We start from the raw sequence: 17,535 nt of genomic DNA, 5'->3' as shown, positions 1-17,535 counted from the left end.
ACTTATGGCACTTGAACATTACCTTCGATCAAATTTAAACAAATTTTGGATATTATATTAATTAAATCGTTGTCAATACCGTGTTTGAGTATGGCTTTCCTAAGCGGAGGTTTTGAAGTGCTTAGAACTGAAAACAAATGTCTATTCTCATATCGTTTTTTCAGTGTGATGATAGTAACTAATAGATCTTTTTAGTATTCACGGGGAGATAGAGTTAAATGTCCTTTCCAACTATTTCTGTGACTGCTCGTAGATCTTCGGTTGTATTGGTACTAAGATCCTTGAGACTGTAGCGATCGGATATAGAAGTTGAATCATTGTATGCCGAGAGCATAAACTTTGGGGCTCTTGGGTAGATGCCTGATTGTATGCTGAGAGCAGAAATTTGGGGGCACCTGGATAGATTTGTTTATTGAGAGTTATTAGCGAGCTAGAATCACGAACAACTCTATATATGATGTAGTAGGTACATTTTCATGCAAGTATTTCTATATACTTGTTCTAATGCAAGAGGTTATGTAGAATTAGAGTGACAAAAATATATTCATGATGAGGGCGAATAGTGCACAATTCTAGCATTTTCTCGGAGTGTTGCTCAATAGCTTCAGCTTTATCGTCGATAATCAACCAAGAGTTTGGTTCAATAATTTTGAAGACGTCAAGTCCCTCTATGAATTGTATCTGCACAAACCCCGTCGTGGCAGCAATTGCTTTTATTTTATCATATGACTCCTGCCAAATACTATAGCAATAGTAGATTTTTTTCGGCTTTTCCACAAAAATTGGATAGCAGTTTTTAATTATTTTAGTTAGGAGCGTTGTTTTGCCGGACATTGACGGTCAAAAGAGAAACGATCTGAATGGTGTTTTAAATTGATACATGTTCCCTTCAAGAGTTCACCTGGACAACTAACTGTAGACTATGGCTGTCTAATGACTGAATAATCTCCCTATTTCTACTACTCCGTTCAAGAATAATAATTAGAAAAAGAAGAAGAATAATATTTTCTTTTATTATAGACATAAAAAAGTGACAATACTTTTTAAAAAATACTATATTGAAAAAGGCACATTAAACATGAATAAAAAAAAAAACTTTTTTTTTTAATTTATTTATAATAAAAAATACAACATTTAAATAACCACTAGAAAAAGAAAACAAAAAAAAACACTTAAATAAATACACTTATTTTTTATTTATAAAAAAAGTACAACATTTATTGGACTAATGTGCACACTTGTGAAATAATATCATACACTTTTACTTAAAACATTTCAAATTTTGAGGCCCCCCCTCCTCTCCCCTCCGGGGGCCGCCGCGGCGGCAGCCGGGGGCCGGACCTCCCCGGGGCCGGGGGGCCCCCGCGGCGGGGGCGCGGGGGGGGCCGACCTTAAAAAATGGAAATTTATCTGCCTTGAAAACACACACACATTGAAAATTTTTTGTTATAAAAAAAAAAAAGAATTAAAAAAAAAAAAAAAAAAACACCTAATTACCCAAAAAAACCTCCCACCAAATTTTTACTTTTTTTTAGTGACTTTAAGTTAATTTTTATATACCAACTTGTTTTCTTTAATATGTGCAATAAAATAAGGATGAAAATAAAATAATCCTATGTGATAGTACCTTCAAACCAGTCACAAGTAAACATTCTTTTTTCGATATGTCAGACCAGGTGTTTTTTTCTACTCTAACTGTGTAGTTTTTAAAGTTTAAAGAGCGAATCGCCCTGACTTTCAACCTTTGCACCAAACTACGTTCAACACATTGTTTATAAACTCTCATGTTGAAATAATTTCTTAAAATGTGTGTAGATACCCTCTTGTGGACCTTTTTAACATTCTTGCCTTGCGTTTCCACACGGTGCATCTTTAATCTGGAACACGCACAAACGGATATCAGATTTCTACCGACTACAGATTGTAGCAGTAACTCTTGATTCGGAGTCTTGCGTCTCACTAGTTCTGAGTAAAGGCATTCGTCCAAGCTAGTGTAGTCCCTTCGTGAGCTAATGTAGTTACAATTTTCCAAATCATTCAATAGATTTTCTGTTTTGAATTTTAACAGGAGTGAATCAGTGTCCCCGTAGTACACTTGAACTTGTCCATCAATCGGCCACTGTACCTTGCATACGTTATAATATAACGACAAAATGATTTTCTGGGATATTTAATTTATTGCCCTTAAGCCTTTAATATTTTAAAATAATACAATGTTTCTTTTCTTGATATGTAGGATAACCATAATAGAGTCTATTATCTTGAACGAGGTTGAGATTTTATCAGCAATGATTCGAGAACAATCTTTGGGGTTGGTTACAATGTCATATCGACTTCTGTGCCTTACGCTCTCGCACATTTTACCGAAAGCTGAGTTCAAAATAAGTTTATAGACTTCTTTTTCAACTTTCATTTTCGTTTGTGAACGCTTACTGAAAAAGGCGTCAATAAATATTTTCATGTAAGGCTTTTTATAAAATCGGAGGGCTCTATGAATCTTTTCGACTTTGAAACAATTGGACACAATCAATTTCAATAGAACGCGATGAACAAGAATATTCTGTTTCAGGTTGAGGTCGGCAATTAGTTTTTGGTATTGAAGGTACCCAGTGCATACTCCCGTCCTCTACTAAAGATAAATTGTAGGGGCTCAGAGAGTCCCTACCCACCGGTCTATTTATGCACGGAAAAACAAAGTCTTTTACCGAGTCATGGATTTCCGTGGGTATTTCGCCGTCAATTTTAAAAACCATCCCTGTGCCCAATTCTCCTCAACACTGGCAATGTCGGGGAAATTCGAAGCACACGGATTGTTAAGCCATTTATAATTGCCACACGGCAAACAGTAGTGAGACATTGCCGATGGGTAAAGAGAATTCATATCCAAAAAAACTGCGTCCGACTTTTCATCGATGTGCGGCCCACTTGGGACAGATTACATGTTGCGATCCCCGTGAATAACATGCCAACCTCTACTTTAACTCTAAAATAAAAGATGCAGAAACCCAACAATGCAAAGAACTAACTATCATTGTCTTAATTTTTTTAAAAATTACCAAAACCAAATAAAAGTGGACAAATAATAAACAAAAAACAACCCAAATTCCCTAGAGATTTTATCCGTATGTTTGAACACAATATCCAGAAGAGTGAGTAAGTCACTGGCCAAGTAAAGTTTACCATCCTCCCACACACTTTTACATTCGACCTGCACCCAAAACATTTTAGAAAAATCATTGTCCCTTGCGGCGCACTCATTTTCAGTAAGAGGCTTTTAAAAAGTGAAGCCTGATCTCTATTGGAACCAGAGTTGTAATAATACTAAGGATAAATACCCTCACAAGCTAATAACTCATCCATTTCATCCTCGGGACCGCGCTGTTTGAGGATGGTGAAGCTATCAAAATTGTAACTTTTGTGCACCTGAATCAATTGACTTAAAGATTTGGGGAAGAAGCTGAAAGAGTCTAAGAAACGAATTTTATTCAGGCACGTGTTACCTTTGTCAACTGTTTTCCGCATGAATTCTAGCAGCAGTAGGTTCTCCGATGATTTGGGTATGATATTATAAGAAAAAGAACCATCTATTCATGCGTCTTCTACAACTCTACCCTTGGCAATGCGGGCCAACGCCGGAAGAACAAACTTTAAGTCTTAATTGGAATTGTGTATAAAAAAAGGTACGAAATATTGTTGTCTAACGTTTAAATTGCATGACTGGTGTGCTACCCTTCTAAAGTTACTCCTTCCCGATGTAATTTCCTGCCATAAACGATCATGGTCGATCACCTTCCTCCTCCCCCCATTCCCAACACCATCATCGAATTTCCCCTTGCAAACCCAACATATGTTACGATTTTTAATGGCAACTAGGTCATATGGTGATATGAGCATAAGAAAGTTTGTATAGCAAAGGAGTAAAACTATACCATTCACTGTTTTGATTAGACTGACCAATGCCGAGCGCATGCAGTCTTCACCGTCACTCAACATCTCAACTACCTCCAACACTTGCATGGTATTATTGGAATCTCGTTGCGCGTGAGCGTAAGAGACCCCTATGGCTTCATGTATTTTAACACGATTTGAATTTGACGGATCGGACACGTCTGTCAGCTTAGCTTTGCAGTCCAAAGCGATCTTATTGCTCTGAAGGGGCGTGTTTTGAAAATTTTTAAAACGCAAGGTTACTCTATCTCCGCGTACTATCTCCACAGCCTTGTATCCATGACGTTTACAATGTTTCATGTGATGCGTTACATTTAAGTCAGCGCGAAATCTTGCGAGGCACGTTGGACAGTAATAACATACATTCCCCTTTTTACCCTCCCCCAAAACCCTACTAATATGCGTAATCGGATTGAAATGACCAATTGAATCGGAGTCTGTGGGTGGGGTGTATAGAAGCCACACCCAATGTTCTACTGATTCAATTGAAGGAGCCCGCACTGGAAATAATACCCCCTTCTTATCGGAATGATGGCCCACGTCAAATTTCTGTTCATAATGTAAAAGAATGATACAAATCCTGTAATGTGTATGAGCCCGCTAATAAATATATAGTCCTTTTAGTATCACAGGATATTAGTCATTTAAGCAATTAAAATTTACTTTAGGGAACTTTGAACCCTCCCTACCATTAACTGCCATTTTGTCCAACTTTTTCTTAGAGGTATCCTCGCGCAGAGGTCTGTATGCTGCAATTAAAAATGCAAACTTGAAGCACTGCAGCCTCGAATCGAAATAGATTCGTTGTATCCCCCTACACCCCTCTAAATCTGAATGGTATTTTAATTCTATACCCCTCTCCTTATGCCCACCTCTTACAATTAAATCCTGTTTAAACCTATAAATATTAACATTTAAACTTTCAATAAATAAAACCACAGATCCACTACCCCCCTCGTGATAATTTTACCCCATACTTTGTATAAGATTATTCCAAATGATAAAAGCCTCCACCAAATTCTATAAATGCGGGTGGATTGCCAACATCTCTATGTGCAAGTATTTTGAATACTTCTCACCCGCACTTTCATTTAATAAAAATGTATTTAGTGATATTGATGCTTTTAAACTAATCCCAACACACCCCTGTGTTGGTCAATAAAGGCTTGAATTATCTCAGTCTATGACAGCAGAAGGGACAGGGGCTGGTATATTCGACCCCCTGACTCTAGAAAATTGAAAATGTCAATAAAGACTGTACTTCACAATTCTTATTTGTTTACGGCCGAACAGTAGAGACGAAAATCCAGACGGTATTGTACTGTTTCTGTTGTATAACTACTACTATCTATATAATTAACCGGAATTGTGGCGTGTAAAATGGAATTGTTAATAACACCACCACTCCCAGACAGTTCAATCCCATTTAGGGGATATGACTTGAAGTCCCCCAGTACATATTCCAATGTGTCTAGGGATAATTGCGCGAGCCAGGCTGTATTGTTCTGTGATGGAATTTCATTATGTGGACCCAGTTCGGATGCACTTGTAGCATTACCTAAATATTCACACTTAAGACTATCTGTACACTCCGGATCCTCAAGCATGTTAATATCACAACTTAAGTCGTCCAGACTATCCATTTCCATAGGAAAATCATTAAGGAACCCCCTATGCCCCTCCATATCCTCTAGAACTAGTGTAGCTTCATCGCTGAACTCCGGTGGTGATGACAAAATTGGTCCTGTAGATACACTTGGTTCATCACCCACCGGTGTCGGTGGTGGTGCTATATTATTAATCTGTAGAAAAAAAAGTTTTATTTTTTATGTAAAATAAATATTATTTTTATAAAGTTAAAAAACTATGTCAATTTCTCATAGTCATTGTCTCACCACCACCTGAACAATTAAAAGAAGAAGAAAAAAAAAGTTATATTGCCACAAGTCTTTCACTATGACAACTGAACATGTTAAAAAAAAATTTATATTATTTTATTCAGGAAAATGTAGTCTCATTCTTAGAAGGGTAAGTTAGAACAAGAGAATGATAAAAAAAACTAATGGTTTTATTCCAAAAATTTTTAAGACTACAAATGTAAAATATGGGTCCATTTCTACTATCTGATTCTCTTCAATATAACTCTCAGTAAAATTAAACCATTGATCACTTGATGTGGTCAGCTGTATGAATATTTGATCCTCGCTTCGGTTAATGGACAAAAATCCGATACGTCAGTGGTTGATGGTGTAACTCTCTCAACAATCCACTTTTTCCTATGTCTTTTGGCAACTGATTTGTTTGAAGTTGTGGACATCGTTGACCTAGACTAAATAAATAGTTGTAAGAGAGAGAGAAGAACTTTTTTTTTCGCCTTCCATATCAACAATTAAAGTGCAAATAAAATGCTGGATGGTCCTTTTTAGAGCCCCCCTCTGGGAGGACTCTTGAGAGCCGAGAACGTCCATCGAGGTAGGAGGATCCATACCCTATCGAGCTGGGGTAGTGGATTTCACAGCACTGTTCAAACAGCACACCCTCAAATTCTTTCTTGAAAACACCTAATTGTTTCAATGAAATGAGTTTACTTCACACAAAATTTCTTGACCACACTGTGAAGACATAATTGAGGATTATTAAACCCTTCTACCTATTTGTTAATATATCTGATCGGAAATACACATCCTTTCACAAGAATCAAACTTAAAATTCAAATTATAGGTATTGAGCGGATTAAAATTCAGATGTAACGACGGAAAATCTGATAAGGGGCTGATGTGCAGAAAAGCTTACTGCAAAACAAACACCAGTTTATGAATCCTTTTCATATGTTAAATAGCAAATTGTTTGCTTTCATATAGTTACTTTGTTTAAAAGGAATAATATACTATTACACTAGAAATATGTCTAAGTTATAAGCGAGAAGTTACAGGTTAAGGTTTTTTATAAATGTTTGATAAGCTATTTCGGTGTTATAAGCATTCCATTATATACTGCTAATTTGGTTAATGAAAGAAAACGATACATAAATATTATAGAATAGCTTAGAAACGAATTCAAGTTTTACTCATCAAAAGAAAAGCGCCTGAGAAAATTTACCTTATTTTTGAAAACAGGGGTAGAAAAAATTATGTATATACATACAAATTCTGACTGGGTTTCTAAATCTGAACTCTTTAACAAAACATGAATAAGGTCAAGCTCAAGATCTTGATTAGGCTAAACTGTGCTACTATGAGAAACACTCCATTCCCGCTTTATCTTCCATTTACTTTGTGCAGAGCTTAGAATGGGGCTATAGGGCCCTGGCACTAATAGTTGGATGCTCGCTGGGTTATCCAGCTTAAGTATAATTCTATGATTATATTTGATAATTTATGGTCATGCGGCTTTCATGAATGTAAATTAGCTCCATCTTTATTTCTTTTCAGAAGGGGGGGTTATTTAAATTGTCCGATTACTTTAAAAAAAAGGACAAAATTTAGCATGAAAAAAAACAACTTCCCTTTTTCCATTTTTTTTTATAAATGGTTAAGAGGTCAAGTTTTGTACTCCTCCTCCTCTTGTTTATTGCTCATTAGGGTGCTCCTATTATTAATTTCATACTGCTAAATAAAAACGAATTATAATGTAAAACGAATTATAATGTATGTGAGGGGGTTCTCTCCCAAGTCAATACCTCTCTCTTTACGCAACAATTTTTTTTAGTGCTTTCAAAAGATCTATATATTCTAATTAAAAATAGTCTTTGTGATTCAGAGGGTTGTGAATCAAATTTTTTTTAGACTTTTAACGTAAAGAGTGTGGTATTGACTAAGGGGAGAACCACCCCCCATCATATACGTAATAACATATGCGTAATAGAAAAAAAAAACAATAAAAAAAAACAAGCGACACGGCTCAATATTACTACAAACTTTTAAAAACGGAATTTTGATGTTAATAAATGTATCAAAACAATCTAAATATATATACAAATTTTATTACGTTTTGTATTACTCATCAAAGGCTACGAGCCTGAGAAAAATTTACCCGATTTTTTTTTTAAAAAAGAGGGTGGAAACACCCCCTACAAGTGAATGAATTTTAATGAAAATCACACCGTCAGATTCAGCGTATCAGAAAACTCTATTACATAGCTTTCAAGCTCATATCTGCAAAAATCTGCAACTTTGTATTTTTTTTTTGCCAGAAGAAAAATATAGGAACGTAAAAGTTAGTTACGTAAGCTAATTTGTAAAGAGATCCATATATCAAAATAAAATTAAAATTTTTACTAAAATAAAAGCTGCATTAACTAAAAAACGATCAGAAATTAAATAAAAAAAAAAGTTTTTTAAAGTGAAAGTAAGGAGCGATATTAAAACTTAAAACGAACAGAAATTAGTCTCTATTTGAAGGGGAATGTCCCCCTCCTCATCCCATCGCTCTTTACGCTAAAATTTGACCCTGTCTCACAACTTTATTTTTTTTTAAACAATAAAAAACTTTAGCGTAAAGAGCGAATCCTTATGATTTAAAATATATCAGTTTCATCAAGTTTAGCTATACCGGTCAAAAGTTACGTGGCTGAGAAAAATTTGCCATGTTTTAGAAAACTGGGTAAAATGTCCTCTAAAACTCAAAGAATTTTAATGAAAATCAAATCATCAGAGAGCTCTACTATTGAAATTAAAAGCTCCTATCTTAAAGCTTATTCGGACAGAAATTAAAAGTTCTAATGTCCTTTTAAGTAAGCCAAAAAAAAAATTGAGGGCAACTAGGCCCCCACCCATGCTATTTTTTTCCCAAAGTCATCCACCGTGACATCGGAATTAGACAAACCCCGTTTATAGCAAGAGCCGGTGAAATTTAACCCCCCAAAACTCTCACACTCTTTGTAACACGCAAGCTTTTCATTCAAAGCAGAAAAATTTTCATTCAAAGCAGAAAAGCTTTATTTCTGAATGATAAAGAAGTGTTTTTCAAAACAATTAAAACCTGTAAAAATACCTATGGTGGAGAGATTTTATATACATAATAGAAAAAGCGTGCTTTGACGTTTCTATCGAATATAGTCGTCATATTCTTAAGATTTTATATTGTTGGAGGGGATGGGGGCTAAGTCCCTCTGAAATTTGAATTTACTATGATGAACAAGTTCATGAGTTTTTTTTTTTGGGAAATAAAAGAATGAAATTTTTACTAACATTTAAAATTTAACAATTCATTGTTTTAAAAATTTAAAAATATATGGTGTAGTATAAACAAGGTATTAAAACATAATGAAATTAGAATACAGTGTACGGTCATTATATCGGGTTTTTTTTTTTAAATTGAGTAAATTATAGCAGGGCAAGTTTTTTTAGAAAACTGACCAATCAAGTTATTATATTGTACTAACCACCAAGCTTTCTCTAATCGCTTGACGCACAAAAAATGAGTCTCATAATAGAAAACCGGTCTACCAAGCCATGTAGAGTTCATTGTAATAGGCAAATGCCCTGGTAACCCAATTACTTGAAAATCTACACACATATCCATGCCTCAGGCGTAGGTTTCCTTGTCACTTTTCAATCTTATATGGCCTTACTACGAAATATGCGGTTAGAATACTTTTTTTAATACATTTTCCCGAGGAAAGAAAAATAAACTAAAGGGATTCATCTGGAGGTTGCCGCTTGCTTGGTCGAATTGCATTGGTTGGTCGAATGCACCTCTACAATTTCCAAAGTAATTGGTTTGGTTTTTATAGGGCGTCACTTACTCTCTAAAGAGCTTTACAAACAGATCTGAAATTTGAACTCATATTTCGTTTTAGCTTCATTCAACGTAAGCGAGGATCGTATCAGTAGTCATAATGTTTTCAGCTTCAAAGTAGTTGGACAAATTTATCACAAAGTCAATATAACAGCGTATCCATCACAAACCCCTGAAGGTGATTTTGAACCACCTTTACGTGGCCAAATGTACTTATTAGACCCCGATGAAGCTGTTGAAGAACACCTTGCACATCCTTTAAATTATGGGATTTCTTGTAACCCAATGGATCTCTTAGAAGAAATATTGCGAGACACAAACAACTATGCCAAAGGTTATATGAAAATACGAGAAGTGGAGAATGGGGTTCATCAACCTGCTGCTTCACTGGAAAAACAGCCTCGGTTAGTGGACAAGCGACAGTAAGAATTAATATACAAAAGCATGCCGCATAGCCGTGTTGGTGAAAAGAATAGAAGGAGGAATTAATATTTAGTATTGTGGCACGTGCAAAATCACACAAAATGACAAATGATTCTGAACAGCTAAAAAAAAAGACATGGAACAAGAAACAGCAACAAATAACTTCGAATTTCAAACGAAAATGGGACATAAAGCTTTAGAATAACACAGTAAATACAATATGTCGGAGTCTAGACATTTTAGAAAATTTCGATTGTATAAGAAACGTGTTAAGCAGGAAAGAGAAATTGAATTCACGACAGAATTTTGTAATTCAACCAAAATTGGTGATTTGCCGCCGTACTACTTGAAACACATCATCTTGAATGAATCCGAACAGCTAAAGCGATAGGGATAGAAAAAGTCGGAGATAATGATGCAAAAGATTGAAGTGCAAGCAAGATCTGCGGCTAACATTTGACAACCAGTATCAAACGAATACATTGCATCGTAAATGAAATCGGTGGTTAGAAGAGAGGCAACAGTAAAAATCATAACTGAGTTGCAGAAGAATACAAATCCTATGAAATGCATGATTCATTGATGCATTAACAGCAAGGAGGAATTGAACTCACGCAAGACTTTCTTTACTAAATTGTTGTTGCCTATTTGACACCTCATGACTTAAGACAAAGAATAACGAATATATTTACTCCCTTTAAATGATACACTGTACATTTATTTAAAACGTCTTTTTGTTAGAATTATATGGTTTTTTAGTATTTTTTCCCAGGTTGGTTACATCGAACCTAGCCTGAAGCCATGACGTCAAGAAGAAGTTCACTTTATCTGCAGTTAGAAGACAAGCGACAACGAGAATCAATATATACAAGCTTGCCACGTGCCGAGTGTCGGGACCCGGCGGGAAAGTAATTCCCAATGTTCATTTATATGTTTATTAGTCTTGGCAAATAAAAGGCTGGAAAGAAAACTTGTCCTTATAAATTTTTGTCATTGGGGTATCTCTACTTTCAGCGGTCAATTTTTGCGCTTTGCATAGTTTTTTTAATCTAGTTGTTAAAAAAAGCTTTATATACGGTTTTTATAAATATAAGGCAACAATAATCGCTGGTAAATAAATGACATGCTCCGGTTGACGGAATTTTTTGTTATAATTAAAAGAAATAAAAATCGAAAAGAATTGAGTCTCCATATCTGTCAGTAATAAACCGAGCATACTTATTAGTAATAAACCGAATAGCGTCGATCTTTTTTGTGTAAATATGTACGTTTTTGTAGAATTTCAAGTCTTGGAAAAAAAAAATCAGGTTAGGGTGAATCAATAGTAAGCCCTTCTGTTTTTCCAGGTTTTGATACTGAAGGTCTAATGCCAGCAGTTTGGAAAGGTGGCGAAAGCGAAGCACTTATCAGACTCGAGCGCCATTTAGAAAGAAAAGCCTGGGTAGCGTCTTTTGGGAGACCGAAAATGACCCCCCAGTCACTATTAGCTAGCTCAACAGGTCTTAGTCCATACCTTAGATTTGGATGCCTTTCCGTCCGTTTGTTTTACCAGTCGCTTTCAGAGCTGTATAGAAAAGTAAGTACAATATTTGATCCATTTGAAGCCTAAATTGAGTAAATTCATTGAAATACTGCTGATCAGGAAAGTAGAAAAGGCAACAGAGATATTAGTGAATATAGTAAGTAACTAAGTAGAAAATGTAATTCAAAAAGTAATAACTGTCTAGAAAAGCTAGTACAATGTATGATCCCATTCGAAGCCTAAATTGATTAAGGCTATTAAAATATTGGGGACAGAAAAGTAGAAATGGCAACAGAGTAGTGTTGTAAAATTACTGTAAAATAAAAACTCGGTAAGTAAAATAGGTGAAATTGGTAAAAGAAGGTAAAATTGGGAAAACACAGTAAAATAAGCCACTGTAGGTGGTACGGGGTAAAATTGGTGTTTTAGAGTTGCCCTGTAGCTACAAGACCAGTTGAACATTTCTTTTTAAGCATCTCTTTCAGCTTTTAATGAAATTTTTTAATGATTCTGATTTTTAGGGGCTTAAAAAGGTAATGCCGCTTCATCTAGAGTTTCATTAATTTAATTTACTGTCTCGTTTAGCTCTTTGGTAATTTTGTGCCTAGGATAATATCTCAGCAATTGAACATTGCCTGATTTCGGACATCCATTGTGTAAAAAAAAAAAAAAAAAATCAAAATTACCGTTATTCAAGAGGAAAATCATATTAGTCATGATTTGCACTATTTAAATAACCGTATGTGCATATTTGCACATACGGTTTTTATGTGCATATTATACCGTGTGTGCAAATTATACATATTTGCACATTTGCACGTTTAAATAACCGTATTCAGCCACATCCCTCATATCATATACATTCTATTGTTTATTTATTTATAAAAGTACCAAATACAAGTAAAACAGAAGTTTGTAAGACTTTGATGACTTTGATTAACTAAGCACTGGATCATAACAGCGGAACACTCAGTCATTTGCGCAGTCATGAGCAATGTCTTCAACAAGATTTGCTTGCATATCTAGCTCCTTTTCTTCAGACTTAGATTTTGATTCAGGTGACCCTGCCTGTTCTGAAGCCCTCCCCCCCATAAAGAAACCAATTCCTGGATACGGCCCTAAGGATTATATATCAATTTCTACCTCCACCCTCCTATCGTCTCTCCCTTAGGTAATGCAATACGATTGCCCTTGACTTAAATAGGAGAGTAGAAATTTCAATTTTCAATCTAATGAAAATCCGGAATTGTCCAAGGAGAAATAGGGAGGAATTTTCTGTGTGGGGCATTTTCCCGGGGGGGGGGGGGTTGGTAAACGCCGGCTCCTTGCGAAAGCCGGCATTAATACAAGATTTCTCTGAAATGTAAAATTTAAAATTAAAATGAGGATATTGATTCTGCTTTGGCCCTCCACATTGTTGAAAATCCAGACCATGTAGTTGTTTTTGATGAGGCAACTTTAATATTTGAAGCGAATGGCTTCCCACATTCTTTTAGGAAGGCAATTGAAAGTTTTAAAAGTCCCTAAAGAGAGACCTTGCTCCAAATAGAGATACTGGATATATTTCTATAAACACAATTTACAATAACTTAAAATTAAAGGATTTAAATAACATTCTTTTCAGTTTAAATTAGGATCATCCGACCGCACATTTAATGAAAATAAGATCAATAAACAAGCCAAGTCAACACTAAGCAGAGAATGCTTGCCCAATCTAATTGGCGGAATAGTCTTTCATTTATTCTGGATTGGTTTTTTGGTTTGTTCGATTCAGTCTTTCTTCTGCTCAGTTAGAACTAAATCACAAGGTTACTTTTCCTTCTTGTTTTAGCATTGAAAACGGCTGGGGGAACTCCTGACGAAATATCTGCTTCTGTCATTTTCGCTTCTTTTTTGTCCTCTGGCTGATATTACCCTCATTTTTCTCGGCTTAATTTTATTATTATTTTTCTTGTTTGTCATATGTCAATCGTGCTCTTAGCCCTTTGTGTTTTCAACGGTTCACAGAACTAATGTAATTTTATTTCATCTAATATTTCACCATTTTATAATAATTACCTGTACTATAATACATTTTATCTTTCGGATAATAAGAGACCTAAATCAGGCAGACGACCTTTTGAATCGGGGAACACGGCTATACCCAAAACAAAATCATATTCGATTCTTTTTTTTGCAAGCCTCTTCGCGCTTTTGTGCTCTAAAAATTGCAAGGCGTCGTAAAATATGTAAGACACCGGTAAATTACGTAAAATACCGGTAAAATACGTAAATTACGCAAAATAGGTAAAATACGAAATTTACAGGGGTCCGTAAAATTATGGTAAAATGCGTAAAAATACCCAATTTTATCGTGATCAACTTTACCTGTTACAACACTACAACTGAGGCATTAATAAATGCAGTAAGTAGTATAATGTGTAGTAGAAAAATTAGTTTCAAAAGTAGTAGCTGTGTAGAAAAGTAAGTACAATGTTTGAGTCTTTTAATTCTGAGATTGGGTCCATAGAAATACGTTAATGGAAATGCTTCTGGTTTTGGCTTTATCCTAACAATCATCAATTTGAAAATGTATCAATAGCGTTTTGGTGCTTAGTAATCCTTGAAGTCAGGAAAATGAGGTTCAAAGCATGTTTTTTTTTATTCATTCCTTATTTCTAGGGAAGTGGCCTTGTGAACGAAAAATGTTACTGAGCGACGCTAAAATCTAAGGCAATAAAATCATTTTGGCTTCTTTAATATTTATTGAATACTAGAACAGGTGGCTACGATAGTTTGAAAGTCGTATTGTTACAAAACTTAAATATTGCTAGGTGAACAAGCTAAAAATGACTTCTAAGATATTTTTTTCAAGTTAAGTCATTTTTAGACATTAAAGAAGCTGCAAAGTAATATGGCTATGCTTCATTTTGAAATGTTTTTCGAATGGAGGCAGTGTATTTTTTGAAAGTAATAACTTCTGCCTATGTTGTTATTGACTTACTTGACTTATGTCTCCTGCCGCGCGCTGCTCGGCGTAGAGAGTGACGTCTGCCTCCTCCATCCACTTTGGTCCATGGCAAGCGTTTGCACATCGCTCAACCTGATATTTACCATCGTCAGGAACTCGGACAGGAACTATGGTGTTATGCTAGACTTTATTTGAGATTTCGAAATAGCTTTAAAAAGGTGAAATATGCAAATATAATCCTCTTTTTATACAAGAAGGCATTGTAACTACGTAAAAGGTCCTGACACCTCTTTGGATTGTTCCACAGGACATTAAATTATGTTTTCTTGCGTTCTCAATTGCTACTCCATTTTTATGTTAGCCTCTATTCGGGGTGTGATGACCACTGCTACCAATACTGGTAATGTGAGTACCACACTTCGACATATATTACCGTATACCGCTATAATCCGGTTACTAAGAACTCACTTAAAAAATCTAAGTCTTCCTATAGCCTAACATCTTTAGCCTATAATTGCCAAAAGGGAACTAATTATCTGATATCCCCCCTCTCTCTGGTAAATGCCGTCAATCAAACTGACACAATCAGACCTGACAATCCTCCCCAACCTATCTCGGGTTGGAGGTTGCCAGATCACTTCTAGTTGCCAGATCACGGACAGGACAAAAATGAAATGTCTTAAAAATCGCTCATACAAACAATTTGAAGTTGCTCTCTTTCTTGGATCAAGGGAATACTACTATAAATAAAAGTTCAAATAGGGATAAAATCCTTTTAACAGACAGTGATGATGATAACAGTCATAGAAATTCACTAAAATACCAGATATTTCGGTCACATATGCATTGACCATCATAAGTAGTAAGACTGTTTTACTACTGATGACGGTCACTGCATATGTGACCGAAATATCTGATATTTTTGTGGATTTCAATTACTGTTATTATCATCATTGTCTATTAAAAGGATTTTATCCCTATCTGAATTTTTATTTATCGTCATGGAAAGGCAGTGTGGTCTCAGAAATTATCTACGGAATACTACTAATCAAGAAGAAGTGGGAACTTTAAATATTCACCAACTTTAGTTACACGATTTGAAATCGTGAATTGATTTAGGCCAAAACCAGGTTACCCGTCGCGCTTTGCTGCGATTTCAAAAGAAATAAAAATCCCCCGCCTGAAAAATATACTGGAAATTTACCCCCTTCGGACCTCGTGAAATTTACCCCTTCGTACCCCCTTTTACCCCCTCGTGAAATTTACACCGCGTATTCATAACGATCGAATTTTTAAAATTAAGGGTATTGGAAAAACTCCCCGGGGAGAATTCTCCCCTCAAAAAATTCCCCGCTTGCACAATCCCCCTACCTCCGTGGAAAATTCTGCCGTGCGCAAAATTCTTCTAACACCCGGGGAATTCATCCCCCTCCCCGTGGATAATTCCCGCCGGAAAATCCCGACAGATTATTCTTCCCGTATTTCCCCCCCCCCCCCTTTCCCGACAATTCCATCCCTGAAAAATTTCCCACAAGTAAAATAACGATTGTATTTTTGAATTTAAAAGGTCAGGTTTAAAAATGAAAGAGCAGTTTCTGCCTTCAAACAATGGTTTGTAATTGTATCATCATATTATTCCGAAGTTTAAAACAGTGTATAACTGCATTTGAAGTAGTGCAAAAAATCGTTCAAATCTATATCAGAGCCAACGCAATAGCATTGATTTAGTTAAGATAATGTATCTTCAATGCATTTTTTATATTACTAGTCAATTAATATAAAAATAATACTCTTAGAAGCTTGGGAAGGTGCTTAATCGACCGGAAAAGATCTCGTGCTCTTTTAAGGGTTGAAATTGATATATGGTTAACCAGTCTCCCTTTTGTGCTCTTTTTACCCTTAGACACGTCTATAACCCTCCCCTCCCCCCCCCGCGCCTCATGTTATCAAATGGTATTTAAGTACAACCATTACGTTCAGGAAAGTCAAAATTTTTATATTTGCCTTCAGGAGAAAGGTGAACCACGCAGTCTCAGGAGCAGGGACCCAACACTGCAGTTAGTCCATTATATAAGTTTTCATAAAAAAGGTAAGCGGGTTTCATCCTGTTGAAACATTAATCATGCAGTGAATTTAAATCTGTTGGATTTAAAGTAAAAATTGGGCCAACTACCCCCCCCCTTCATTCCCTCTATATAACCCCCTCCCTTCTGACTCGGTACAAGAACTATCAAAATCCTGCTTAGGTGCAGAAACTAGCTAAGCCTGTTGACCGTGCAAAGCGTTCTTGATTCGGTGTAGAAACAAATTAGTCTAGGATGCGGAATATTCAGTGACGCGGTGCGAATGTGAGTTCGTTTCTTATTTGCTGGAAAATGTGCCTAGCCCTGAGAAGTATGACCCCCATCCAGCCCCAACCTTTGATAAAAGGCTACGCAAAACTGGCCAATGCAAAACTTTGACTGAATGTTGAAGTTTTTCCAAATTTAAACCTAAAACAAACAGAATTTAAGATAAATAATTAAGTCAAGCTTTAAATGAGTAGAAATTCACAGAAATATGAGTAGTATAATAAGTTCAAAATAGTAGAGTAAGTTCAGTCCAGTTGGTTTTATTATAAATTTAAATCAATATGTTTTCAGTCATAATCGAAATATAAAAAAAATCCTACTAATTGTAATTTCTGACCTATATGAATAATTCCGTTGAGGAACCACAAAAATAAAAAGAAAAACACATCATACGGTTCTCCTCCTTCTTGCCTGTGGAACCCATTTGACCCCACTAATTTAATTCACATAATTTTATTTTACTTTAACAAAATATTCTTCTATTCAGTGGCGGATGGAATCAGGATGTATTACGCTCACTAACCATAAAAAATAATGATTATAAATTTTTACTTAACTACATGATAAATATCACAAATGAAAATAGCCAGGAATATCAATAT

The 17,535-nt window shown here is 35.5% G+C and overlaps 1 protein-coding gene across 1 annotated transcript in view; it reads left to right on the top strand.

The window, feature by feature from the left end:
• Positions 1-17,535, top strand: part of LOC148941409 (cryptochrome-1-like) — a 118,477-nt gene that overhangs the window by 69,991 nt on the left and 30,951 nt on the right. Inside the window, exon 6 of the mRNA XM_089104097.1 lies at positions 11,457-11,686. Coding sequence (XP_088960223.1) covers positions 11,457-11,686 — 230 coding nt within the window. The remainder of the gene's footprint in view (positions 1-11,456; positions 11,687-17,535) is intronic.

Source organism: Artemia sp. Qi Xiang Cuo, chromosome 18 (genome assembly GCF_049724085.1).
Source record: "Artemia sp. Qi Xiang Cuo chromosome 18, ASM4972408v1, whole genome shotgun sequence".
NCBI lineage: Eukaryota > Metazoa > Arthropoda > Branchiopoda > Anostraca > Artemiidae > Artemia > Artemia sp. Qi Xiang Cuo.
Note: the sequence above shows the minus strand (reverse complement) of the source record. Positions and strands in the feature narration are given on the sequence as shown.